Below are 27674 nucleotides of genomic sequence, written 5' to 3'. Positions count from 1 at the left end.
ATAGTTTTAAGCTATTCTAAAATAATTTAAAAATCCATTGTCCTAAACTTAGATTAAGGAAACAGAAATAAAGCTTTAGAAATGTTAAAGGAATTGATAGCTTCATAGTCTTTGCCTAGAAAAACAAACAAACAAAACAAACAAAAAAAACCAGCCCAATAACATGTTAAATGTATTAATGAGCGGAAAGTTTCAGTACTTTGTCCTTTGCTGCTTAGTTACTGAAGGCTATAAACAGATTTTATGATTATAAAGTCTGTGGAATTCCTGAGTTCTTTCCTAGCAAGTCAAGCAAGTCAGACGGAACTCTCCTTAAAGAAAAGAAAAGAAAAACAAACAAAACTACTGCGCAGGCTCACCAGCTTTCCAGCAAGCCTTCTATAAACACAGGTGTGTTCAGTCAGAAAGCAAGCAAGATAAGGAAGTTTAAGTTACTGCTTTCTCCAGCCAGCCACTGGAGCTGGATGGCCCTATCCCACTCCTACACAGGGTAAAGTGGAGTAGCCTGTAAATCGTGGCTCAGCCCCAAGTGGCTGACACCATTTCCCCTTAACTCTGCAGCTGTCTGGGAAAACATGAGGTTAATCACTCTCATTAAGCACAGGAGCAGTAACTGCCTTTGGTGCTTTAACAGTCTTCTCGCTGTACTAGCAGCAGACACATGCGTAACAGAAGCCATAAGGTTTCTTCTCTTTTTTCTGTTGTCTCTGTTTCATGTGGTTCTTTCTTGATCCAGTGTTTAACTGCAAGCGGCATCTAATACCTGCTTTGACCACTTTGCACAGGAACTCCTTTGTGTGTGTGTGTCTGACTACATAAATTCAAGTTGCTCACAAGTGTTTCCAAAATAGCTTTGTGATCATGGGTGAATCTAGCAATCATTTGCTTACTGCTGCTACAGGCTGAATTCTAGCTGCCGTTCGCCGTGAGATTGCAGCTTGCAGGTGTGCTGGTAGGTCTTTGCATCCAAACATACCAGCACTGTATACAAAGCTGTTCTCCACACATCAGAGAAGAGCAGATTCAATAGGTGTAGCAGACTTACTTGCCTCAGCAACATTGTGATATGGAAAGTCTTGAAGGAGTAGCAAACAAAGCACTTTTCAAAAACAGCTTGAAAGTACACAGGGGCCTGGCTTACTTCAAAAACCTCCCTAAAACTTGAACTCCTGTTCAAGTAGCCTGGCCCTCATGCATAATGAAACAATCCTGTTACTAACGTGTTTTTCCTGTTCCACAAAACCAAGAATTGCTTTATTTTGATCAAGATCAGAAACAAACTCTTTTGAGGTGCAGCTCTGAAACAAAAATGGACAGGGTCTTTGATCCGGGCATCCCACAGTCCAGGGATTATCCCTCTTGCTTAGCGATGACAACAGCAATACGCACCATTCCCTACATTTCTCTACATTTTGCACTAACAGTTAAATGGGTAGGAGGAGAAGGAAGGAATAAGTAATTCTGTGCTGGGGGAGGAAGGAAGCACACCAGGAAGACAGCCCACCGCTAATGAACGTTTCGTGATGCTGATGTACAGAAGAGCCACAGTGCATTTGGCTGCGCTGTAGAACTTCTCTCTAATAACCATCCTTTTTTCTTTCTTTCTGCATGTACATTCCTTTTCTGTGCCAGCCTGTGCTTGCATTGGCATGTTTCATCAGAGGAGGATCTGCTGGATCATATGCAAATGTATTTAAAACACTGGCATCCGTTTCACAGGCTTTGAAACATGGTAAGCACTTGAAAGGTATGGGCCTGGGGATGATAAAGCGCACTGGCATTTTGATTGGGAGTTTATTTACTGTTCTTGTTGCTCCCTGGTAGTGTGCAAGCCAGTTACCCAAAGCCACTACGAGGGCAGAGAGCTATGTGTGTGTACACGGATAAGCTCTGCTGAGAGGCCCCTGTGCATGTACAGCTTCCTGCACCAAACCGCGTGCTTGGCTCGGTGCTGCCAGGGGACGTGCAGCATCAGCAGCCCTTATCAGCATGCACACAAGGATCTCTGCTCCCAGGCCACACTCCACCGCACAGTCTGCCCAGCCATCCTCTGGGAAGCGTCCGCACTGGGTGACTCGTGTCACTGTGCAGAGGACTGCCAGCTACTCAAGGAACCAGCAGAAATAAGCTGGCGCCTGTGAGGGGCAAGGGGAAACGCAAAGGCAAGGCGATATGGTGACTGGGGTTTCACACAGGGCTGCTCACAGAACAGACTGCAGTCATAGGCAGCATAGGACTATATTTTGACCATTTCTCCATCAAAAATCCAACAGATGTTCTGTTGCTCTGTCCCATTTGATCTGAAGTCCCAAACCTCTCTTCTACCACTGCCTTGTTTCCCTGTCCATTCCCCTATTTCCAGCCACTTGCACCGCAGAGTAGGCTGATCTCTGTCCTCCCTGTCTGACGGTGACTTGGTTCATGCATCCCTTTTTGGCAGACACCTCCTTTCCTCCAGCCAGGAGGCTCCAGTCACATTTTCCCCTATACGTTCCTGAAGCCAACAGCTGCAGTCTCAATCCCTCAATATCCTGCCTCGGTTAATTCTCTCAGCACTTCCTCGCAGAGCCTTACTGCATTTAAATCAGTTACCTCCTTTTCACTAGTATCTAACGCAAAGTGAAGGATGGGGGGCACAGAACCAGAAACTCCTTGCAGTTCTTTTTATGTCTTTCCTGGAGTCGCTGTTTCAGAGGAAGTCACACACAGGTCTGAATTTGGCACGATGCATAGCCACTGCTTTCCAGATGAACACTAAACTGATCATTACTTGACATTAGAAGAGGTATGCCAGGAAGTTCCCAGCCAACTCTAGCTATTTGTAGTAAGATTTGTGTCAAAACCTCAGCTATTCCATACAGGGAACAATCCTTAAATACAGCTGAAGATGTATAAGTGGCTCATAAAACACGTTCAATGCTAAGTATTACTTGCCTACTGAAGGACAAATTCATAAAGCTTGCTACAAAGCCTTGCACCTTGAAGGAAATGTTTTCTTGGAATTAATAACTAATTTTCATGTAGAGATATTGTACCACTAAAACACTTTATGGGCCACTATAAAAGCTCAGTGAAAAGTCCAGTTGAACTTCATTAAGGTAAGTCTTGCAGTAAGGTAAGTCTTACTCAGGGGTCTGATAATTCCTTAACTTCCTTCATGCTAAAAGGATTCCAAGTATTTCTCACTGTTTAAATTATTAAGATAGTCCTGATCATTTTGACTGGAACAGACTGGAGTCATTGATAGAAGCTGCTCAGCCATCAGGGCAAAGGACACGGACCTCAGGCACATGGCAGCAATGAGCAGAAAAGGGTTAAGGACAAAACAGCTTCTATCTGGAGGAACTGCAACTCGTGAGGACATACCACAGACCACAGTTATTCAGTGGCAGGAAGATCTACAACACTCCAGCAGGTAAGGAGTGAGCTTGTGTCAAGATAGATGGCTTTTCCCCCCAAATACCAACATTTTCCAGAGAAACAGAAATCTCAGTGAGTACTTTTAAGTTCTCAAGTCATCTTTTATTCCTGTTTCAATCTCTCATCCTTAAAATGGTAGGAGAGGCCTTTGGCTTTTTAAGTGTTTCATTTTTAATGGCACGTTTGTTCTGTGGTTTAATTCATTTACCAAACCCCCAGAGATATTCAGTGTTATCCACGCAGGAGCATGAGTACAAAGAGGTGGTGATTCCACTATGTGGAGACTCCTTTAGAGATCACAGAGGGCACTGAGGCCAAACACACATCTCAGACACCTGAACATAGCTTCTAACAACAGCAAAACAGGAGAAGGCTGAATTTAACAGCGTAACTACTTTGGCCTACATTCTTTGTCTCACCTTATGGGTAACATCAGCAGGAATAGATTGCTCTGCTACAGATGGTCAGGCAGAAAAGCTAACGAGCAGCTCTGCCCTCCCCTTCACAAATAGGAAGTTACTGATTCAAAAGTCTAAATGTTTTAATAACAAAAGTATTTATTTCAAGAGAAATCATGGAAAAGTCTTAGATCAAAGATTAAGTGTCTAGTGTGAGAGGAATGAAATGAGACAGAAAACTTTCAGAACAGCCACACCACAAGAGAAAAGCCATTTTCTTGAATGAGAAAAAGCCAGGGTCAAGTCCCAGCTAGAGTCACATCTAACCTAAGGCCTATTGATTATTGAAAGTAGTGATTTACAGGAAAACAATCATTACATTATCTCATTTTCCTTGAAAACTTCAGACTGTCCTTCTCAATACTGCAAATGCAAGTTGATCTTATAATGAGTGTCAGAACAAATATGCACTGTTAGGAACTAAAGCAACAGGGAAAGTGGGATTCTTTTTTGCTCATGAATTTCAAATAATCCAGCAAAACATTATAAATGTGCTTAGTTGCCAGCTGATCCATTTGGAAGCCAAAGCTGAAGCACTGATGAATCAGAGACTTCCTCAGCGGCAGCATTTGAAACTTGATATTGCAAGACTCAGCTGTTTTGTAGCCTTGAAAGACAATGTTCCAGCTGCTATGACTAATCTCAGAGGCCACTAAATCAGACTTAGCAGTTTATTGCTCTTGTCTCATTTGGAAGCATTCTAAAGCCAAACCACCAGCCGCACTGCTAAGCTGCAGAGAAGCAGTCAAAGTCGGCCTTACATTCAGCGGAGTAAGAAAGAAAAGAATGCGAGCCGTCCTTTAAATCAGCCCACTCCCTTTTGAAATTTACCTGTGGTTTAACAGCAAGAGGGCTCTAGCTACTTACATGTTGAATGCAAGAGTGACTAGCTTCTGTAGCCTTGCCATACGTCTAGTGTCAGTGTCCAGACAATGAAATAAATGTCATCCCCACATGTTGCATCACCTTTGCAGACCTTTGTCATATTCTAGTTCTACACAGCAGAACCACACAAAAGGAACATGACTTTCCAAAATGTTTCGTTTTTTTCTGTGATTAAATGGAATTGACAGGGTTTCTCACCCCACCCCCACCCAGATGTTCTACCTAACTACCTTCTAAAGAGAGTTAAATTAGTCATTCTAGAATTGCAATTAGTACAATTACAATTAGTATTTCTAGCTAAAGAGCTCACACAGCTAAAATCCCTGAAATACTTTCTACCATCATAGAATCACCGCAGAAGACAACCAAACCCAGCCCACACTTCCCAGAAAGCTGTTTCCCAAGGAACTTCCTAAGAAGTTTTCTGGTAATCAGCTTTTTATGTACTTCATATCCAACACTATTTTGAGTATTTAACAGCTATGCAGTACAGTACTTGAACAAATAGCTTGATAAAAACAAATATCTTGCTGAAAGCAAATCCAAGTTTATTAGCTTTTGATCTTTGTGACTTAAAGTGAACTTATGAAACATGGTATGAATTTTGTAATATCCATAAAAAACACATTTGCCTGCTAGCAGCCCTAGATTGTGTTTCACTGATTTAAATTTCTTGGCTTAAAAACTATTCCTTGAGGAATGCAGGCAGACCTTCATTTCCTAGACTGAAATCAAAGTCAAAAGTTAGAACTGCCACCTTTCACCTAGTGCAAGCCTAAATAAATACATAAATACATTTTAATTTTCTTTTAAATTTAAATTTATTTTTTTATTTTAAAATTAAAAATAAAATTTAGAAATTATTTATATTTTACTTTTTAAAAAAATATTTAGTGGAAATTAAATGCTGGCAAACAAATGTTGACCATTTTAGCCAACAGAAAGGGTAGTTCTAGTTAAGACTGGTAACAGATGAAGAATACCTGCAGAGGTAGGAGAAGGAAATGAAAATATAGAAATAAAAGCTTGGATTTGAAAGGTTAATATTAAAAAAAAAAAAAAAAGCGAAGTGAAAATTGAAGCAAGAAAAAAATAAGATTTAGATAGTGAAAAATATGTAAGCCTTTTAACAGCTATTTTGAGTAACATCATGGCAGGGCCTGTGATGCAGTTTGATTAATGGATCTGGTAGAAAGCAAATTTTGTGGTAAGAGAAAGGCAAGGGACTGACGGGTCCTGCCTGAATGTCAAATGTCTTTGGGAAAAAGGCGTAAGGACAGATCCCAGCCAAAACAAACAAACAAACAAAAATATTGGCTTTTAATTTCTCAGATCCAATTACAATCAAATAGCTTCAGAGGAATTTTGAGTGGAAAGAAAACGCTCTGTAACCTGACATGATGAGGTAGAGTAGGGAGGGAGCTCCCCAACCTCATGAAAATCACTATGGCTGCAGAAGGGATAAGTTGCGAGGAGACCTCGGCCACTTCCTGGTTTTCTTCCTGACAGTTACCAGCACTGCACCACAGGATCCACCTTTCCTTTGTTATTCTCCCCAAAAAAAACAAGAAAAACACATTGCAGTGCATCTACACCACTCGTACTGTTTCTTTTTGGTATTGCATTACATGTTACTTTTGTATAAATAGAGCTTCTGTTTCGGGGCGTTTTTTTCTTCGTCTTTTCTTCAATCAATCCCAAACAGTTGCTGTATTTTTGCTGCCACAACAAATTGTTAAGATTCTGCCTTAAAACTAGACTCTTACCTTCAAAGAACTGCTGCAGGGCCTCATTTTCTCCCACCACGTCCATGACAAGCCAGGAGAAGCGTTTTGCTTTCCTGCTGCCCGAAGAGTCCCGCTGAGCAAAACGCCCTGTTTCTCTTCCAGGTGATCACAAATGCATAAAGGAGCACATCACGCTTTTGTCAGAGGTTTCAACTGACTTCGTCCCAGCTACTCTCATTCCTTCCTAACTAGCATCAGGATATGCTGAAACCCTGCTACACGTAAAGAAAAATTTGGTAGGACTTTTGAGGCAAGGTGAAGGCGATGTCCTTTCCTCGGTTTAATATGCTTAATGTTCTCGTATTAGGGACCTTTGGTCCCAATACTAATCACAATTACACATGCGCAAAAATTGCAGCAATAAAAATCACTTGTCTTGTCTCTGTACTTTCACACAGGTGATGCAATTACAAGTATTGGTGAAAGACCAAGTGCTCCAACAGTTGTAAGTGCAGGGCCATCGGTGGATTCACCATACGCACCGTCCCATCTAAGCAGCTGAGCACCAGGCTATCCAACTGCTCTAAGAAAAGTTCTGTCTCGCAGCACGGTCTCCTTATAGAGAAGCAGACCTTTTACATTACTAAACTACAGATGAAGCTGTTTGTCCCAGGTAGCTTTGAAAAGCCCAAGGGAAGGCTAGGTATTCAACTAATGTATTTAAAGCCAGCAGCAAAACGTGTTTCACTTTGTCTCACTTGGTCTTCGTAAATCGGAGATTGCCCCTGTTGTGTCATCCATAAGCAAACAGGGGAAAAACATTCAGGTATTTTGAGTAGGTATCTGTAAGATACCTAATTTTTTTTTTTTTTTTTGCATTTGGTTATAAACAAAAGCTTCAATGAAGTCAAGAAATATGGAATAAGGCCATTTTCTAAAGTAGTTGCATTCACCAGACAAGTACCTGTCGTGCAGTTGTTACAAGCCCAGACACTCATAGTGGCATGGGTTTCTCATGATAGACAGCTTATATTAAAGATTTAGAAAATAATTTAGGGAAAGAAATGTGAAAACAGAAGCAAACTAATTCAGTATTTACCATACATCAATGCAATCAAGCCAAACAACCATTATCACCTAAGTGGTACATCTCTGTAGTCTCTAGTACAAGAAAATAGTCTCTTGTATAATAAACTTTAGATACATTTTGTCTTGAGACTATCATGTATAGAAAAAAAAAATCTTTAACTTCTTTGGTTAAATGAGCAACATTTGTAAAGGATTATTAAGTCAGAATAGCAGCAGCTACAAACTATCATTTAATTACTATTATATAATCCTGGAAACAGTTTGGTATCTTTATGTAAACTAAGTATTAACGACCATTTAGGAAGCATTTCTGAGTCAACAAATACAATTTGTTTTCTAAGACTGAATAAAACCAGGTTCCTTAGCTTAACTGACCTAAGAAACAACCTTTTTCTAACAGCTGAAGCTAGAATTCTTCCACGTTTCTACAGCAGGAACCAGTAGTAGCATCTACCCAGTGATAGGAGATTGGCAAAAAAATATTTAAGACTGAAATTGCCTGAGCTGGACATAGTCGATTACTAGTAAAAGATTTGGGCTCAGTTGTTTGTTTTAGTCTTAATATGGAAATGCCTGGTTGATGCTAACACTAACAAAAAGCATTTTCAGGCACTTATCCGTGCACACAACACAAATATGGTATTAAATTTTGCTCTTCATTCTATCTATTTTTTAAAAAGGGTGAGGGGACGACAGACTCCAGTAAGAAAGTGATGAAAAATGTTATTTTTGTTTGGCATCAAACAGAAGAAATCTGTAACCTTTAAGATGAGATGCTTCTTTTTAGAGAACTTCCATAAGCTTCCATTTTGTGTGTTTGCCCCTTTACCTGCCACTGCTTTAACTGCAGAAATGGCAATCGTGATCAAGACTAGTGTTTTTCTAAAAGGGCTTTTATATAACAAGTCAACTTGTGTTGGGTTTACGTGGCAAGGTTTTTTGGCAAGTTGCAGGGGTGACCTCAGTGAGAAAAGTCCAGCAGCTGCCCCATGTTAGATAAGGGCCAGCTCCAGACATCTCCAAAGGGACCTGCCTCTGCCCAGAGCCAAGCCAGTCAGTGACACTGGTTGAGCCTCTGTAAGGAAGGAAAAACTTTTTCCTCAAGAAAAGTGTACAACAGCAGCTGGGAGAGAGGAATGAGAAAATGAGAGATGCAGCCCTGCAGACCCCAAGGTCAGTGCAGCAGGAGGGCAGGAGGTGCTCCAGGCACGCAGCAGCAGTTCCCCTGCGGCCTGTGGAGAGGCCCCTGGTGGAGCAGGCTGTCCCCCTGCAGCCCACGGGTCCCACACGGAGCAGATCTCCACGCTGCAGCCCGTGGAGGAGCCCCCGCAGGAGCAGGCCCCGGGCCGGAGCTGCAGCCCGTGGAGAGGAGCCCACGCAGGAGCAGGGGTCTGGGGGGAGCTGCCGCCCGTGGGGGACCCGTGCTGGAGCAGTTTGCTCCTGGGGGATGGACCCCATGGTACGGAGCCGTGTGGGAGCAGTTCTTGAAGAGCTGCTGCCTGTGGGCAGCCCCCACATGAGCGTGACAACTAAGGAGCAGCTGACAAAGTGCTATGGACTGGCCACAACTAATGTTACATGTGAATTACTATCAACATGTTAAAGAAACTTGTGGAATAGATGTTCTGCAGATGTAAAGACAGCTATGGAAAACTGATGAATAAAACAGGGAAATTGGAAATTTCAAAAAAGTAGAAAAATCATTCAAAGAAATAAAAAAAAAACTAATGAATGCAAATTAGAGGGAAAGAAAAGTTTTTAGTGGTCAGATTTCTAACTTGTCTAAGTAAGAGCCAAAGAAGGACCAAGGAAACTTCATTGTTCCTTGATGTCTGAAAAGCATCGTACTTTAGTGGGAGAAGACAGCCCAGTTTATTATGCTGCTGACTCTTCACAGTATACAATTCTCTTCTATTGCTTTAAAAATGAAAAATATAGGAAAGCAGCACTTACAAGAATACCAAGTTCTCCTAATTGTCTGTTAACTGTATTGGCATACATACATATAGAAGATACGTACATGCATCTAAACACTACATCGAGGAAAATACCAGACATTCATTCCTTCATCATGAAATCATCTCAGTGTCACAGCTTGGAATTACTTAGCTTTTCAGGGAGGTTCGCAGCATTCTGCATCGCGAAGAACAGACAACAGATACTGCTTCAGACTAACATTTATTTAATCAGAAGTTTTGTTTTTTAATGTAAATTACAATCACTAATACACCTGCAAGTGCTTACCACATTTGTTCAACTAGATATTATTATTATGTACGCATATACAGCATAGGTCAGTTTAAAACAATCACAGTACTTCTTAGTGCAATCTGCAAAAGGAGAAAGATCTTGGACCCACTTTGTGGAAATAAATATCAAGTGACAAAAAAGATTCCGAAATTTTAGAGTTATGTATATTAAATGAAGTTCATGCATGCGCAAGAGTAAAAAGATTTAGAGTTCTTCCTTGTAGTAGCCAAGTTTTGCTAGTGACATCTCTCTTCTCAGCTGCATAACTTCCCAGAACATCTGATCCACTGAAACAGATAAAAATATAATTAAACGCGAGTTAATATTTTAACTGAAGTATACACATTGCCTCAGCTTAAGGAAACTTTAGAAGTAACAAACATCTAGTGAAACCAGAATTAAAATGTGAGTGCTATTTGTGATTGTTTTTGAAAAAAATATATTTTATTTTGAAAATTCTAGGAGATAGTCCAATCAAAAGACTAAATTTCAGGTTATTTTTTTTTTAATTGGGGAACAAAACTACATCAGTACTTCTTTTCAGCTTTAATTAATTGCAGTGTCTCAATATAATTGTCCTTTCCATTGATTCATTTTTCTGTATAATTAAAAGACTGCAAAACGAAAGAACTTGTTGACTAAGTAAAAATTTTCATCACAAAACCTATAATTTTGTTGTAATTTTTCCATTCGATCCTTCTTCCTCCCTCTTTTGTTTTTCCTACCAGAAATCTGACAGCAGCAATGAATTAGGGAGGAAAGACTTTTTTTAATTTCATCTGTATTTTGCCAAACACGATGAGCCTGATGCATGCCTTATACAGCTAAACATCACTGCAACACAAATCAAAATAATTGAGCATATAATTATTCCAGACAAAAATTATTTCCATGCAGTCAAGATTATGATGTAGACTGAATACAAAGGTTATTAACCCGAGGTTAAGGTCTCCTGTACCATATTTCAAAAAGCATTTTTGCAGAAGTGAACTCCATCTCAAAAATGATACGGTTTAGCAGAAGAAATATGAACAATGAGGACAATTAGGGGTGCCCACATTCTTCTACAGATGTTGTTGGAATATTTATATAAAGCTACAAATCCAAAATTTTTTAATGGTAAAGACGACAATCTGAAAAAACCCAAGCCCAATTTTTTGTTACTTGTGAAGAATAAATAATTCTGATGATGCTGAAACCATTTTGATGGATAAAACACTAAGTCAATTTCTTTATCTCATTAGTAGTGAGGTAAACAATTTTTAGTCGAAACTATATATGCCTTTGTACCGGGTCTGGCTGGGAAGGAGCTAACTCTCCCCCAGCAGCCCATACAGTGCTGTGCTCTGTGCCTGCAGCTGGAACAGCGTTGACATCGCCCGGATGCTCTGCCTATTGCCGAGCAGCGCTGGCACAGCATCTCCCCAGCACAGCCCCAAGGCCAGCAGGCTGAGTGAGGGACATCAGCAGGGCAGCGCACCTAAACCGACCCAAGGGATGTCCCATACCGTACGGTGTCACGCTCAGCAATACAAGCTGGGGAAGAGCGAGGAGAAGAGGGGGGTGGAGACAAGACCCTTCTGTTACGGAAGCATTTGTCTGCCCACACAACCGTTGCGTGTATTGAGGCCCTGCTAATGGTGGCTGAACATCACTTCCTGATGGGAAGTGCAGAGTAACAGTTTTCTCCTTTTCCTTATCCCCAGTCTTTGCTTTTTTTTTTTTTTCCCTCCTCCTCCTCCCTTTTCCTTTAATTAAACTGCTCAACCTGCAATCTTTTGCTTTTTTCCCGATTGTATTTCCTCTCCCTGTTCATCTGTGAAGGAGGAGGGAGAGAACAGCATGGTGGAGCTGAGCCACCCATTGACAGTTAAACAGCCACAGTCCTTTTGTGGGAAGTAAAAGCCTTTACATATAAACCAGATTACAGCTTAAAATAATGCGTTTTCAAGGCCTTCTCCAATGACAGTAATTCAGTAACAATTACCACTGTCTGAAACTTTTATTAAAAGTAATTTAGTATACGTTTAGTATAATATATATATATATTTAGTATATGTAGCTTTTTTGGTCAATTCCATGAAAATAAATCCCTTTAGAAAGGAAAGTAAATAGCACTGTTTGGGTAATGAACAGTCTGTCACCTCAGGAATACTTCAGGTTAGATGTGGGACTTTGGTTTATCTGAAGTCCTGAGCTCTTCAAAGTGGGGAACATCAGAAGAGATGACTATAGATCGAAACACACAGTGTGTTTCTAAAATCCAGCCACACAGCATATACACTTTCATAGCCATCTACTTTTATATGGACATACTGAAACCAAATAGCACAGTTAAGCAAATTTCCGATTCGCTGCCCAGATAAGAGTTTCAATAGGCAGCTGTTGGATTTGCTGTCCTGACAGGAACAAAGCAGCCAGGTAACTCTGGTGGGGAAAAATAAACAGCCTGAAACAACAGCAGTAAAAATGAATTTCCCTTTTGAGTTGTGGATGGAAGAGAGGTGCAGTGAGAAATGAAGCCTTACATTAGCAGCTACATTCATGAACAGAGTCTTAATCAAGAGACCTTGCAAAGCCACGTCAAAGACCAAGTGCTTAGTTTTCAACTGCATTCAGATAAACGATTACAGTCTGATTTCCTGCTTTTTGTTGTTGTTTCTTTAAACAATGTAACCCAAAAACACTGTCATCCTTGTCAGTTCTCCCTGAAGGACAGATTGACACGAAGGGCTGCCTGAGTTCTCAAGGCACAAAATGAGAAGAGATGTGCCAATTCACAAGGTGAACAAAGAATCCAGATCAAGCCAACTGAAGATTTTCTGGTCCCTCTATCCAATGCAACACTTTTTTTTATTTTTTTATTTTTTTGGAGTGAAATTGCACGTTATTCCGTGTGTTGGAACAAGAAAACAGACCTTGTTTTCAAGCTTGAACAAGAACAAAACAATGTAACTGGAAGAATAAAACAACGTACAGCGATAAAAGGCCATGTTTCCACAAATTGTGAAAGAGCCTTCATTTTTGAATACCGTATAGAAAAACTGTCACTTAACTCGCCTTGTCACAGAATTTTTCATGAAATTTCTTACTGAATAATGTAATTTTTAAATGGACTAAAAAGCAGTTTTTTCTTTATAATTTCATGGGAGGGTAGGTATCACCAAGTTCTCATAATTAAAATCAATAGCAAGTTTTAGACACATGCACTATGTAAATTTCATGTTTATTCAAGCAAAATACAATTCACTACTCACCATCTTGCTGTTTCAACAGTCCTTGCTGTATATATCGGATATATGTAAAGAAGTTGCACACAGAAGTGATCTGAGACGATATAAAAATAATGGTGGTCAATATTTCGTATAATGTTACGGAAAAAATACTACTCAAAATTAAATCATGCTAAATTACTTACCCTGTAACGACAAAAAGGAGAAATGTAGTAGTAGCTGCTTGAATCTCCTAATTTGATTCTATGCTTGCATGACTTGCTTTGTCCACTGAGAGCACATTTCCTACAAAATATAACATTTGCATAATTTAATAAACAAATCTGACATTAATGTCTAACACCCACATGTATTTAAAGCGTTAATATAATTACTTTGTATTAGCTCAGATACTCAAGTTTCTGCCTTAATGTAATAATTGTAACTTTAAAATTATGTTGTCAACTATTTTAGCTTGACAAGGACTAATTTTGTTTCAACACCAGTGCATCGTGATATATTTCTGATTTTTAAATCTTTTGTCAGCTTTGGTCAGGTACTTCCACATTCACTAGTTCATGTTTGACAGTCTGGAACAATGGCAACTCCTCAACTCCTTATGTGTGAAATAAACTTGGTTTAAATTATCGATTCCAACTATTAAACAGATTTTTATTTTTTTTTTTTTTTATTTTTTTTTTTTTTACAAATTTCTGCTTGATGTTGCATGTCAGAAAAGATCCAGGCCTATAGAATAATTCTGAAGCTTCTGATGTCTCTGTCAGATGCATTCCAAGATAAGCTTCGCATTTATGCCCAAGCTGAAATCACATTTTTTACTTTCAGTGTATAAAAGTTTGAGGCAAAGGAAAACAGGTTGCTTGAGAATAATTCTTTCCATTACCATTTTTCTATTTTTACCATACAAAAAGTGACAATAAAATAAATGTACTTTTTCTGGTCCTGTTCCTGTATATTATACAGGATCAAGGAAAGGTCATTAGTCACCAGGGGTTTTCCAAACAGAATTCATGAAAAGGCACAGAATTCAAAATAATTCTTCCAGCATTCTTTTTTCTAAAGTTTGACGTCTCTTGAAGAAACTACTAGTAATACAATGTAAATACACCAGGAATGTGATTTACTTGGAATTTCTATATTGCAGTATCTCGGATGAACTGGGTTGTCATGGTATCCACTGTTTCATTGATTTTGAAAGCTGCTGGCTCTTCTCCCTTCCATTTCTATCTCATGAAAGAAGGGAGCATAAGAAGTAGCAGCCTTTCAAAAGTGAAACAAAAATTATTAAGCCTCTACAGTTCTAAACAGTCGCCCAGAGGCCCTTTTAAATAGTCTGCAGCTGGCCCACAAAATCATGCAAGGCAGGAGAAAATTGAAGAGTGTATATGATTTTCCACAGTAATTTATGAGGACTGACAGAAGTCCATTGATCCAAGAAATACTACAGTGGCTGAAGCAAGCTGATCACAATTACAGCCAAGCCTTTGTGAGCAGGCAAACAGATTTTTAATGCTAAGAAAATAAAGCCCTTTTTTCCCTTCTGGCAACAGAACTACCTTCTATATGTTATCTTCCATCACACCAGGTTAAACTCTGGCATGAGTTACTACTAATGGCTGAGTTCTGCACCGTACAGCTTACCGCTTCGTTCCCCGTGGGGACAATTACTCGAATCCTGTGGGGAAACCCAGCTGTCTTTTGTTAAGGCAATACTTCCTACACACCATCACAGGCACTATTCAATAACTTTTGTATGTCGAGAACCTTTCTTCGCTATTATCACAGCTCCCTGCCCTCCACTCCTTGTTTTTCTGTTGAGCAATTTATTACCTGCTATTTTATGCATCTGTTCCCTCTATCCTCCAGGCAATTGTACAATAAAAAGAATTCCTTTAGGAGCGTTATTCTAATTGCCATTAGTATTTATTTACACTGCTTGTCTACATTACGCTACCTATTAAAGAACATGGTTTCAATAAAAATAGTGATTTTCACCATTTAAAACAGAAAACATGAAACTGCAAAACTGCTACTCTGATTAAGTAAAAACCAAAACAGCTGTTTCCCATTCGGTGCCAGCAATATTTAAGACAAAGCACATTTGCTGTCAAATTAAGCTTAAATACTGCACATTCCTCACCTCTTACTTAACTACAAACAATAATATAGAAGTGTTTGTCACTACGTGACAGTGGGAAAAGCAAGAAAAAATATATACTTTTTTTTATACATCTAAAGTAACTAAAGTACAGTTTGCACATGGATCTTTCAAAATATTAATCTATGCCCAGACAACTAGTTTGGATTACATTGGAGAAAAAAGGTTAAAAATCTCATTAAACTTTTGACTGATGCAAACGAGTGCCCTCTTGGAGTACTTTATCAAGATGCAGGAAAGTTGCTTGAACCACAACAATTTTAGAGGAGTTTGCCAATTGCTCTTTAATGACACACTTGTTTCAGTAGCTTCTTGCTGTCCCCATTCTCTGTGGCAGCTCATAGTGGTGCCTCTTGGCCTTGAAATCACCACCCCTTGAGTAGCTCCATCACTTGTGGTTAGGCCTTCTGACTGAGGACTGTTACAGCTCAAAGAACACATTTTCTGGTGACAGTAGTAAGCTGAAGAATATCTGAATGCCTGAATTTTGTTGTCTTTGATCCTTACTAGCTTAAGTCGTAAAACATAATATTCATTTTATACAGATTCTTTAGAAGGAGAAGTAAAAACTTTCTTTTAAGTGTTAAGTGTATTTTTTCTTCAACCCAAAAATAATGAGGAAAAGTGAGAATTAAAAAACAGTAGTAATGAGAAAGAAAAAAAACTAGATGAAAACATTTTGATGCAAGTCTTCTACCAGAAATCTGAGTCTATCAAAATAAGTATTACAGAGAAATGTTAACTTGTCCAAAAGATCTCCAGCAGAGAAGCGAAGACTTTCTCAAAATGTGGAAGGTTCTGTATTAACAGTGGCTTTGTTGCTTAACCCTGACATACACTAAAGCACACTAGAAATCTCTTCCTCTCCATGTTCATCAAAGCCCCAGTGCCTCAGGCAAGTCTCTCCCACCTAACCTTGTTGTCTGCATCAGTACCTGACATCAAGTCTTGCCTCAGATTCCTCTAGGACCATTCCAAACTTTCTAAATCAGCCATCTGGTCATTCATCCACACTTCTTACTTTAGGTTTAAACTCATCCTCACTTTCAATCCCTCTTCATTACATTCCTCCTGCTCACATTCAGACAGTTTATTTTACAAATCTCCTCTCATATCCCTCAGCTGACTTTGCCACTCTGCTACATATGCCCTCCATTTCTTATACCATAAATATTTCAAGATGTCTGACATTCAGCCTGTAATACTTCTATACCTATTTTTTCATGATGTTTTCCAGGTGATAGCCTTAGTTGAAAAGACTTCATTTTTAAGTATCAGGCTGGTCTTCACAGAAGTGAATGTTACTTTTACTTCACCTAGGATGCACTGACTACAAGCAGCTCTCCCAAACAGAAAATTTATCTTAAAATGCTAATATAGAACAAACCTTTACCATTTAAGTTTAGTTGCTTACTTTCACCATAAAATTTTGAAACAGCAATCTTGAAATCTGAGATTTTAAGAAATATTTACAAGTTTAAGATATACAAATTTCATTGAGGTGATCAGTTGATAGCAGTTTTCTCAATCCAAGTTATCTCAAATGAGTGCAGATTCCCCCTCTGTCTGTTAGCTTAACATACTTTGGTCCCCCACATTCAACTGCAGAAGCTTTCACAAATCGAACAGGTTGCAAGCCAACAGGTTCAATGCTCAGAGTATTGTTTTCCACAGCTTCCAGAACAGCTGAGGCCAACTGCAAGAGAAATTTAGAAAGCAGTTAAAAACAGCTCAGTGTTATCCGTTGCCTCAAAGCAGTGACACATTTCTGCCTTTGTAAAGTTAGGAAAACTGAAAAAGTCAACTCAAACAGAAATTCAATTACAAATGAGATTTTGCCTGTGCCATACACAAGAGGTCCCATTCCCAGGCTCCAGTTTGAATTCTGCCCTCTAAATAACCCTGCCCTCCCTGAGGCAAGATAACTGCTTTTACAGCATGGAATGTTATGCTTGACTACTATGCTAACTGTATATTCAGTCATTCCTCATAAGCCCAAATAGCACGTACAATTGCACAAGCAGTGTTTCTTTCAGATAGTGGATATGGCACAAACTTTGCTTACTTTAAAAATTGCTCTAATTTTATTAAGTTCTATGGAAAAACAAAATGATGCAGTATGACTTCTATACTTTGCCAAAAGAAAAGTAAATATTAGTCCACTTTTTCAGCCAAAGATAGCTTTAGAATGGTGTTCAAACAAGACTGAACAATATATGGAAGAGCCAACAGGCTACTGTGACTTTGGAACACTGGCATAGTTAAAACATCCCCTTCATTAACGTAAAGAACTGAACTTTGTTTATTATTTATAATCACACAACCATTACACACTAGAAATATGCTCTTTTTGCTTGACTGGACTCAACACTTGCCCAAGACTACTGTTTAAGTATGCACAAGTAATACCCATTACCTTGATTTAGAAGACTGTACTATTTATGTTAGCAGTTAAACATAATTTTGTGCCCACATTCCTTGCTACTAATAGAAATATTTTTCAATTGTACTTTAAATGTTTTAAAACTAGAACGTTATGAAAGAAATTCATACAAAATACTCTTCCAATACCATTTACCAAATACAAAACAAGATTACACTTACACACAAGAGTCTACAAAGAGATAATGTGATACTTCAACTATTCAGAAAACTGCATTCCCAATTATCCAAAAACATAATACATGTGTAATTTATTAACTGCACAGTAGTTTGCTGTTATTCAAAGGAAAACAGAAGTTTGTCACTATGCACAGCATCTGGAAACAATAACTGGTATAGCTGACCAGTGCTAGAAGCCTCATTCTCTCCTTAAGAGGAAACAACATTCTAAGTAACTGTATCACTACTGAGGTGGGAAAAAAAAAAAAAAAAGTTGCTGGGAAAGACAGCGGGGTGGCCTACTTACACATACTGCAGAAGTAATTTAATTCCCATAGTAAGAAAGCAAACTTTTTAGTGGGTGAGTTTCATATGATGCTCAAGACCAACCATAATGAACTGGTATACAATTCACTAAAAGATCATGCACGCTTCTGGCCAGAAAGTAACAGCAGATGAAAAGCACGGGAAAAGTGCACACACCATAGAAAAACAGATAACTATCCTGAAAAAAATACAGCCTTTTCCAACTGAGACTTTTAATCTTATTAAAAAAAAGTCTTATTAAAAAAAAATCAAGTTGGAGGGCTTTAAAATTTGTTATTACTTTATTAAAGATCTACAAATAAAGTTCCTTTCCTCTGGAGAGTGATACTACAACTACAGCCCATAAATGCTGCTTAACAACAAAGAGTAAGTACAGCAGTTGCAGCTGGAACCAGTTCCACAGTAATCCCAGGATGAGTAAAACACCATTCCTTCCTCTGTGTTGGGGAAAGCAGGGAATGGGAAAAATCACACAGTCACATCATTCGTTTAATCTGAAACCATATTCCCAAAGTGTCCCTGCTGAATCACTTCAAATCCCAAAGTCTAATTCCTGAAATTCAAACCTCTCTTCAAGAAGATACCCAGACTTGGCCTTCCACCTGCTCTGATTGATGGGAGAGAAAATAGGGCCACAAAATTAACTGTGTTGGGCTCTATAAACAAGGGGCAGCAACAGGACACTGTGTCTACTAAACAGTACCTTGGACATACTGAGGGAAAACCTACCATCCATTCCTACAAACACTGATTCTGCTAGACAGCATTAACATCTAAAGGTGTAGATAATCTCCACCTATGCGGCCGTATCTAGAAAAGCAAATGGTGAAGAAAAAGTGATTTATTTCAATACTCCAGAATAATCTTAGGTACTTCACTATAAACTGTCATACCGTAATGGAACACAAATGGTAAAGCTTCATATGAATAGATTTTAATAGTCAGTTAGCTTTTTAGGAAAAAGCTTTTTAAAGGAAAAGTATCTGTGACAACATTTAAACTGTTTACCTCACTTTTTGAGAAGGTTAAACATGGAAAAATATCTTCCCGATAAATTTTGTCCAAGAAAGGACATGTTCTGTCCATAGTAGGCTCATCCTTCCAAGATCTGAATTCGTTGTACAAAGATAGGTCAGCCTAAAACACAAAGATTCACATATTTAGTACTGTAATTATCACACCGGATTTGATCATCTACAAATATCCACAGGTATATAATGAGCCTGAAGACTGTGTCTCCTACCACACTGAAAGAATATTACTATGCCCCAGCTACAAACACCTCCTTAAATTCACTTTCCTAAGTTATGTGACACCAGCCTGACGTGCTCAGACTGGCTTTGAGATTCTGTTGACACAGACTTCAGCGCCTTTTCCCTCCAACTGGTTGTCAGATCCCTTTTCTGTATTACAACAGGCTTACATTCCCAAAACCAAAACCTAAAGGTATATGGAGAGATATAAACTGCAGGCCAAAGATAGGTCAGGAAGGTGAGGAGAATAAAACCCAAAGATGAGATGCAACAAATGGAAGAAACAGTCTTGTAGAAAAAGTGCCTCTAGAAATGGCAGGAAGTCATGCAGAACAAGGAAAAAAAAAAACAAACTGTAGTCAAAGCACAGAAGACAAACAAAAAGATTACTAAAATGGAAAAATTAGACGCAGATCTCAATGCTGTTCCCACTGTGAGCTTCTTTGCCACTCCACTCCAGAGTAAGAGGAACAGGTGAAAGTGCAAAAAGGAGGAGTGAGGATGAAAAGCAGTATTTTAAGAGAATGTATTTTAAAGAAAACCCTAGACACCAACAACAAAAATTAATACTGCTTTTACAATATGCATCTTAAAAAGCAAATGTGATTTTGAAGTCTTATATTAAAAACAAATAACGTAGATGAGATAGTGAAAAAGGGAAAACAATGTAAGCTAAAAATCAATTTTGATTTTTAATTCATTTTAAAAGATCAGAACCAACCTCTTTTAGTCTTTTATTCTTTACCATATTCTTTATTCTTTCTCTGAACTCCCAGCACTTTACCATTCTTTTACACGTTTCAGGGAGTACTTTTGTTTCTTTTTTTTCTTTGAAAAAATTCTACAAAAATTAGACTGCAGGTTTGTTTTCCAGTAGAGCTACTTGCCTTGCACTCAGGTACAATCAGGACCGACCATCTTAATTAAGCTTGTCCACAAACGTTCTGGTTGCTAGGCCACCAGCCTCATTCCATGAACAAAACTCAATAGGTGTAACTTGCTCCCTAAAGGAGCATTTCCCATACCTTACAAACCACCTTAGGTTTGGTTTTAAAATGAGTACAATCAGGGGATATCAGCAGAAAAATGCTATTTTAGAATCGTACAGTATAAATCAAAAAGTTATAATGCATTTCTTAGCAACTACTGGTTATTTTCTATATCTAACTCAATTTACCCAAACCTATAATTTATAAATAAGCTGCCTTGAAAAAATTGCTCAGTGAATATAGCTTCCTGCTCTTCCTTTCCAATCTACAGTTACGTGTATATCTGCTCCCTACCTTTACTTGCACTTTCACTAAATCAAAATTTTGATTACCTGCAATCAAATACACAGCCAATTGTAACTACAATTTTTAAAATTTTCATGTTTTAATTTTACAATAAAAAAACATTAGAGAAACATTTCAGTTCTTTGAAAAATAAAAAAACACTGATCCATTTAGCATTTACACTGAGTAGATGTTACCTGCCTGCCTAAGATCCAAGCAGCTGTTCAGCTTGCCTAAAACACGTTCAATAGCAAAAGCAGTAGACACATCTACGTATCCTTGAGGTTATTCCCAAATACTAGGGAGTAGTTATCCGGGATGCTGGCACCCAGAGGTTAGTTTCCAAAGGTTTCTCATTAGAGGGAATCATTAATCATTGTCCACCATTCATCTTCCCCCTGTCACCTGCGATTGTATAGATTGTTGCTCTACCTTCAGAGTGTCTCAATGTAAAGAGCCCTAGTCTCCCTACACAGAAAGGCTTCTATTGCTTAGATCACGTCATACTTCTTTGTATTTTCATTATGTCCTTTCTGAGATGGAGGTATCATAGCTGTGTGCAGAAATGGATGCATACGTTTACCTCCCTGTTTATACATCAGTGTAACACTTTTTGTTTGCCATTTGTTCCTTTCCTAATAAATCCTAAGCCTCTGTAGGTCTTTGATCATCACTGAACACTGATACGGTACCTTTAGAGAATTATCTACAAGTACACTGAATTTTTTTTCCTGCATCATGTAGCTAATTCCAAGCCCACAACTGCACGTCTGCTATAGTTGCCTTTTTTTTTTCTAGGTATATTACTTCTCATTTATTGATTTTGAAGTTCATCTGCTGTTCCCCTACCCATTCACTGTCATGAGATAGACCCTTCTCACAGCTCTTTGGACACTTTCAGATGCTACATTCTGAGGACCTGAGAACCAAGCTATTCCCTCAGTACTTCCCCATTCTCAACAGCATGAGCAGATAAAAACAGAGGCCTTCTGGGACTCCAGTGGTAACTCTTCTCTTCTTCAATAAATTATCATTGATTCTGTTCCCTCCCCCCAACTCCCTTTCACCCATTATTGATCTACAAAACAATGACTCCTCTTGTGACAGTTTTCTATGAAACGTTTATGAAAGCTTATGAACTTCCAGTGGTGGACTTTGTTTAAAAAAAAAAATAAGCAACTAGAGCCTGCCGTCCAGTTACACTGTTCTTATACAGTACCTACTGATGTGTGTAAAAACAGTCTTTCATTAACAAAAATATCTCTTCAATAAACAGTATTGCAAGATTTAGTATATACTAGAGAAAAAAACACTGAGAAAAAACAATAAAACTTGCTTATTAGCAAAAAGAGGACAATCCTCACCTCTTTGCAGTCTTTTACAATTGGCTGCATCATGGTAAGGTCCTGATGACTGCCACCCATAGCACTACTTGTACTCTTGTTTCTTGCATGCCCTTTCTTAAAAGGAGTTTTGACACCAGACTGAAGCTCCTTAGTTGGAGATGTCGGTGAAGTAGACAGCACTAGCGTTTTCAATGCTGCTACTTCAGCCTGAAGGACATCAATCTTGAAAATAAAAATGGACAGTCAAGCAAAAATATCATATTAGCCTACAAACGTGTTAAATCATTTAACAATTTCCAATCACCTCTGTTCAAATCAAAATTCCATTTTCCAGCAGTACTAACACAGATCCCTATGCAACTGTGTATTTTAATAACACTAGCTTCTTGCACACCTTGCTAGCTATCTGATAAGATTCCAAAAAAGACTCTACATCTATCAGTGTTAGCTAAGAACAGGTCAAGGCAACACAGAACAACTCAGTATATATTTTAATACTGTATGCACATCTTTTTATTGTTCACACTATAGTTTTAGAACTATGTGAAAAGACAAAGCAAGCAAGTTGGAAAAAACTCACTTTTCCCTGTGCTTCTTTTAACTGTTTTTCTGCTGCAGCTTGTTTGACATTAGCTTCTTTAACCATTTTATGTGCTTCCTGTAAAAAAACGTTTAGCTGGTGTAAATGCTTCAATAAATTTACAAGATCAAGTTTAAAAAAATCCTACCGTTACATCATACTTTTGCTTCACAAAGATTACTTGTAAAACTTGTAAGCTGTGCAACAATCTGCTGAAGTTAAATAGTTACATAGCAAAAATCTCTTATTTGGATTCATCGCTGCACCAGCAAGTTCCTTCTCCTTGATCTTGAGCCCAGATAGAGATATTCAGCAATTCCTCCCAGCCACAGCCACCACCACCACCACCCCCCTCCAGCAGAAACAATACCTGTCATGAATACCAGGCTCTGGTCACATTTCAGGAGCTGACAACTGAAGTTCCTTGACCCCCAATAGAAAAATTTAACTGGTAGCAACAAAAGCAACACGGGCACATTCAAAAGAACTTCTCCCTTCTAGCCAGAATAACCAGTTTTATTTTAATCAGCTGTAAACTTCTGCATGAAAAAACTTATCAAACAACTGAAGTGTGAATTCTTACCATTAATTAAAAAAAAGTAAAGTAAAAGCTTAAAAGTACTTAATAAAGGGTTAATAAACATTTCTTAAGTAGAATAGAAAAAGCACTAAAACCCAATCCAAGTAAGCAAGCAAGGCTAAGCTAATAATGAACAAAGCATAAAAGGACTGGGATTTTTTTTTAAACATCTTTTTACCTCAGACTTCTAAGCCTTTTGTCTGCATAATATATTTGTTTAGGCTCTGATCCAGCAATTTATGCCTGTGATCAAATTTCTGTTCTGATTTGGTACTTACTGAAGGCAACAAGAATTGAAAGATCAGGGCCACTGCCTAAATTACTTGGGATAGGATTCTTCTCATATCTGTAAAGCGCCTAGCACATATCTGGACGCTATATAAATAAAACAAAAATGTCATACATCATCACACCAGAACATCTGGCTCCCATTGTCATTCAACATAGCTGTATAATATGGGTTCATAAAATTCTCTTAGTGACAGACACATGCAGGAACGGGCACATACACATCTATACAATGTGTACAAATACATTTAACATCGACCATGCAGTTTCTGCTTAGGGATGCACCTTTAAAAGCAAAGCATGTTACCATGCTATCACAGTGTGATAATGGAATATATACATCCAGCTGTGCAAAACAAGTCTCGATCCTCCAGTGGGCTACATGAATATAAACTCCAGCATATCCACCCATACACTCATGAAATTATTGGGACTCAGAACAGAACATGAATCCAACGGCTGCAGATCCAAGTGCAAAAATCAAGAAACCTTAACACTGGTTTATTAGAGACTCTTAGTGAAATCACAACACAAAAGAAAATTCAAGTGACGTGCCCACAACAGCTGGGAGTTCTGAATAATTAAAACTCATTAAATAATCATTAATAATGTGTTATATTTCAACACAGCTTTAACAAACTGACACATTGTTTTAATTTATCGACTGTCATTAACATAAAATTACATGGGTAATTACGTCTATTCCTCTACAGTTAAAATGCCTGTCCATCACCTTCCTCCACCCAATCTACACAAATATTTATGCTAAAAAGTAGCTTTCCGGCTTTTCATGTTTACTCTACACGCAGAAGCTTCTTAAAATATTAAGTAACTTTGCCCTACTGGGATGATGAAATAAATTGCATTGCCAATTCACAGAGAAATCTGTTATTTCATTTTTGAACATGAATATTTTCCAGTTTTTATAGCACTTGTATACCATTACAACATCAAAAATATTGTTTCTAAAAACACATCTAACGTTTTTATCTCTACGTGTATGCTGAAAAACAATACTTACAATTTGGTAAACACAAAGTATCACTAGTTTATGAAACTTATTCCAACAAGTTTGCATATCATAATATAGCTTCTAGGTATTCCATGGCAAAATGACAACCAATTCTGTTTCAAGTGTGGATTTAAGATTTTTTTTTTTTCTGTTTAATGCAAGCTCACTTTGTTGGCACCACTGCTCTTTTCTCAGCTGAAAAGGTCCCACTTAAGAGTTCAGGGTTTCTCACTTTGCAACCAGGTTCCACCCTGGTGCATCACTCAGTTTTCTCTTCAAGTTTGTGGGAGTAACATGCTGCCAGACCCAAAATTCAAAAGCTGAAAGCATGGTTAAGTTATATACTGTTGTACCTCCATTGATCTGGAACTGTTACTTTGCATGTAATCACCATGACAACCCCAAATTTAGCTCTTATCTAGATAGCCTTGTTGTCAGACAGAGAAGCTGTCTCAAAATAGTTATGCCAAAAAATAAGCCTAAATAGTTTTAAGCTTTCTGACACATTTGCCTTATTTTCTTCATTTTGTGTCTAGGCAAATTGACAAGCTCAACATCTCTCATCTAAGTGAAAAGTCTACTGCTTACTCTTAAGCCTCTACCAACACACCCAGGTCTTCAGCACACAAATCCCTTTATAAGCTTATTGCAGAAAAAGTCAGCATTAGATACACTGATTCTACATAAAACATCTGGCTCAGCTTCCTTTAAGTATATCACATCGAAGACTCCAACAAACCTCAAACAGACTAGCTGTAAGTTCTTCCAATTCCTGTCCAAGTTGATCTCGCACTTTAGAAAGCCTTTCACATTCTTCATCTTTTAACTTCAGCTCCTATGGAAAATTGAAAGTTATTTATTCTGACTTAGAGTAGTAATTTGGCCTTTTAAAGCTAATACTATAGAGAGGGGGGAAAAGAAAAAAATATCAGAGGAACACAAAACCTTCACTAAACAAAGCCTTTCAAAATATTAGTCTTAAAACTAGAAGCAATTAAATTAACGCCGTGCATACATAGCTATTTCTTCCTCTATACAGCAATCTACCAGGCCAATCTGCAGTATCTCTAACCTAAACATCAGCATTTCCAAAATTCGGAGGTAAAAAAAACTTGTCTTCTCTTAAAAGTATAGAAGACTACAGTCCATTAAAACACAGATAAAATTAATCACTGGGACAGACAGAATACCAGTTCTGTTTACCCATTCCTTAACAGACACTTAAAAGTAATCCACAAGTATTTGGTTTTGTTGTTTAAAGAAAAAAGTTTTCAAAAATAGCTTTGCCTCAAGACAATCCCCAATTCTCTTACAATCTTAAAACATATCTTATTATAAATAGCATCTCGCCTGTAGGTCTCCTTATGACTAACATAATTACAAAATCATACTGTGATTTTATCTGTAACTCTTGTTTATGCAGAGATACATAAATCAAATGAAAATAGCTTATGAAATTTAAAATGTTATTTGTCTATGATAGCACTAAAATATCACCTAAGCGAAGAAGGCACTTTTACAGTAAGACCTTAGTACAGATTTGGCAGTATATGGGATACACATGCCCAATCCTGTCTGTGTTTTCCCAAGTCTGGGGAAAAAGTGCAGTATTTTGGCAGAGGAGTACAAAAAGTTTGACAGGGAATTTGAAAGAAGAGTTCCTCTCCCCTTTCCCACCTATTAAATGCTGGAAGCTCTAGCAAGAAAGAAAAGGATGGAGAGAAAAAACAAGGGAAAGAAAAGCAGAAATCAGACCATTCTGACCTTTCAAGTGTTTCTTTTATCCATAACTCCCCTCCCATCCACAATCCCCACCTAGCTCTTCTCCATCGTCTTTTCTCCCTGCCAGTCTAGCTCCTACAGTAGTATCACGCCTGGGAGGCAGGACCCAAGTCTGTCACTGACATGTTAAAGACGCCAAATACAACCTAACAACAGTTAATGCTTCCAAAACCTCCAGAAACCAGCACAGAACGGACCCGCCTTCAGAAAACTCCAAGAGGCCAAAATGTCAGCTTCTGTACGTTTCTAGGAGGTAATTAGTATTTCTCCCAAAGTCTTCATGGTTGAGTAATGCTGTACACAACAGTGTGGGAAACTACACCTCGCCTTGCAGCAGGCTCCCAATTTCTGCGGTGAACTGGCAGCAGGTTTTCCTCTAAGATGAAGGTCTTCTTGTCTGACTCCAGCCCCTAAATTTGATGCCTTTTCAAGACCCATGTATTGGAAAATGCATTGTTTCTTTCTTCTTTTATTTGATTTTAACTTTGGACATTTTCATCAATTTTTAGTTTAGTTTATTTGCTATTTTACTTTCCATACATAGTCCTTTAATTACTTTGAAAGGTACCACTTACATGTGGTGGTTTTTTTCCACAAACATGGTATTTTTCTGATAGTACTCAACTCCTACTTACTATGTACTATACTGTACACAATGACCTATTTCTAAGGAAAAAAAATAGAGAAAATAAAAAGAAGGAAAATAGATACAGGCGGAAGGAAAAAGGAATACAGAAAACTAAAAAGAGAAAAGAAACTGAAAAAAGAAACAATCTATTTTTTTGTTGCTTTAACATATTTCCCATGTAAGGTATGGTTGTTAATAGGGAAATGAAAGATTTGATGCAAAATGCTTAAAGCTTAAGTTTTATATGTTCCTATAAATACAGCGCATACATCAGTACTTTTTAATTCTTTGGTTTATTTCACTGATTTATAAGGAAAATGCTACACACATCTTAAATACAAAAGTGCTGTGACACATTGTAAGAGGAGGTTGTATTAAGATTCAGGTCAAGAGCTATCAAACTCACAACAAAGGCAGAACCAACTCGGCTCACTTCTGGCCTATCACCACCAATACACTATTCCAGGCAAGACTGTTGCAGCTTTGCCTGTAACTGGGAAGATTAGGGGGAGGCTTAGATTAAAACGTAGGCAGACGAGTAAAGCTACTTAATGAAAGCAAAAGGGAGCTGACAGCGTGCAGTCTGTTGCACACAGCTGCTTAGCTGCATTTGTCAAATATTGGGCAAATTTCCATGACACGACTCCGAAGGAGCACAATATACCACGTTATTTTGTCACGTTAAGTTTAATAGCTCCAGCTGATGGTTTTTATGCAGGGAAGAAATAAAGAATGCCCAAAGCAAAAGCTTATCAGTTATTAGAGCCATTACCACCACTTGTG

The 27674-nt window shown here is 38.2% G+C and overlaps 2 protein-coding genes across 5 annotated transcripts in view; both read right to left on the bottom strand.

Annotated features, from left to right (window-relative positions):
• The window catches only part of MYRFL (myelin regulatory factor like), a 45763-nt gene extending 39039 nt beyond the window's left edge, over positions 1-6724 (bottom strand). The window contains exon 1 of the mRNA XM_080576216.1: positions 6530-6724. Coding sequence (XP_080432342.1) covers positions 6530-6575 — 46 coding nt within the window. The 5' untranslated portion in view covers positions 6576-6724. The remainder of the gene's footprint in view (positions 1-6529) is intronic.
• A 3014-nt stretch (positions 6725-9738) lies between these two features.
• The window catches only part of RAB3IP (RAB3A interacting protein), a 29808-nt gene continuing 11872 nt past the window's right edge, over positions 9739-27674 (bottom strand). For 2 of the 4 annotated variants that reach the window (XM_080576196.1, XM_080576198.1), the window contains exons 4-11: positions 25221-25316; positions 22602-22679; positions 22040-22243; positions 19157-19285; positions 16804-16916; positions 13248-13347; positions 13087-13156; positions 9739-10116 (exon numbers count right to left, since the gene is read on the bottom strand). In XM_080576196.1, coding sequence (XP_080432322.1) covers positions 10034-10116; positions 13087-13156; positions 13248-13347; positions 16804-16916; positions 19157-19285; positions 22040-22243; positions 22602-22679; positions 25221-25316 — 873 coding nt within the window. In that variant the 3' untranslated portion in view covers positions 9739-10033. The remainder of the gene's footprint in view (positions 10117-13086; positions 13157-13247; positions 13348-16803; positions 16917-19156; positions 19286-22039; positions 22244-22601; positions 22680-25220; positions 25317-27674) is intronic. The other 2 variants (XM_080576197.1, XM_080576199.1) reach the window with 1 other exon arrangement.

This window comes from Anser brachyrhynchus (assembly GCF_964034855.1).
Source record: "Anser brachyrhynchus genome assembly, chromosome: 1".
NCBI classification, from domain to species: Eukaryota; Metazoa; Chordata; class Aves; order Anseriformes; family Anatidae; genus Anser; species Anser brachyrhynchus.
The sequence above is the reverse complement of the archived record's forward strand: the minus strand, read 5'-3'. Positions and strand labels throughout refer to the sequence as shown.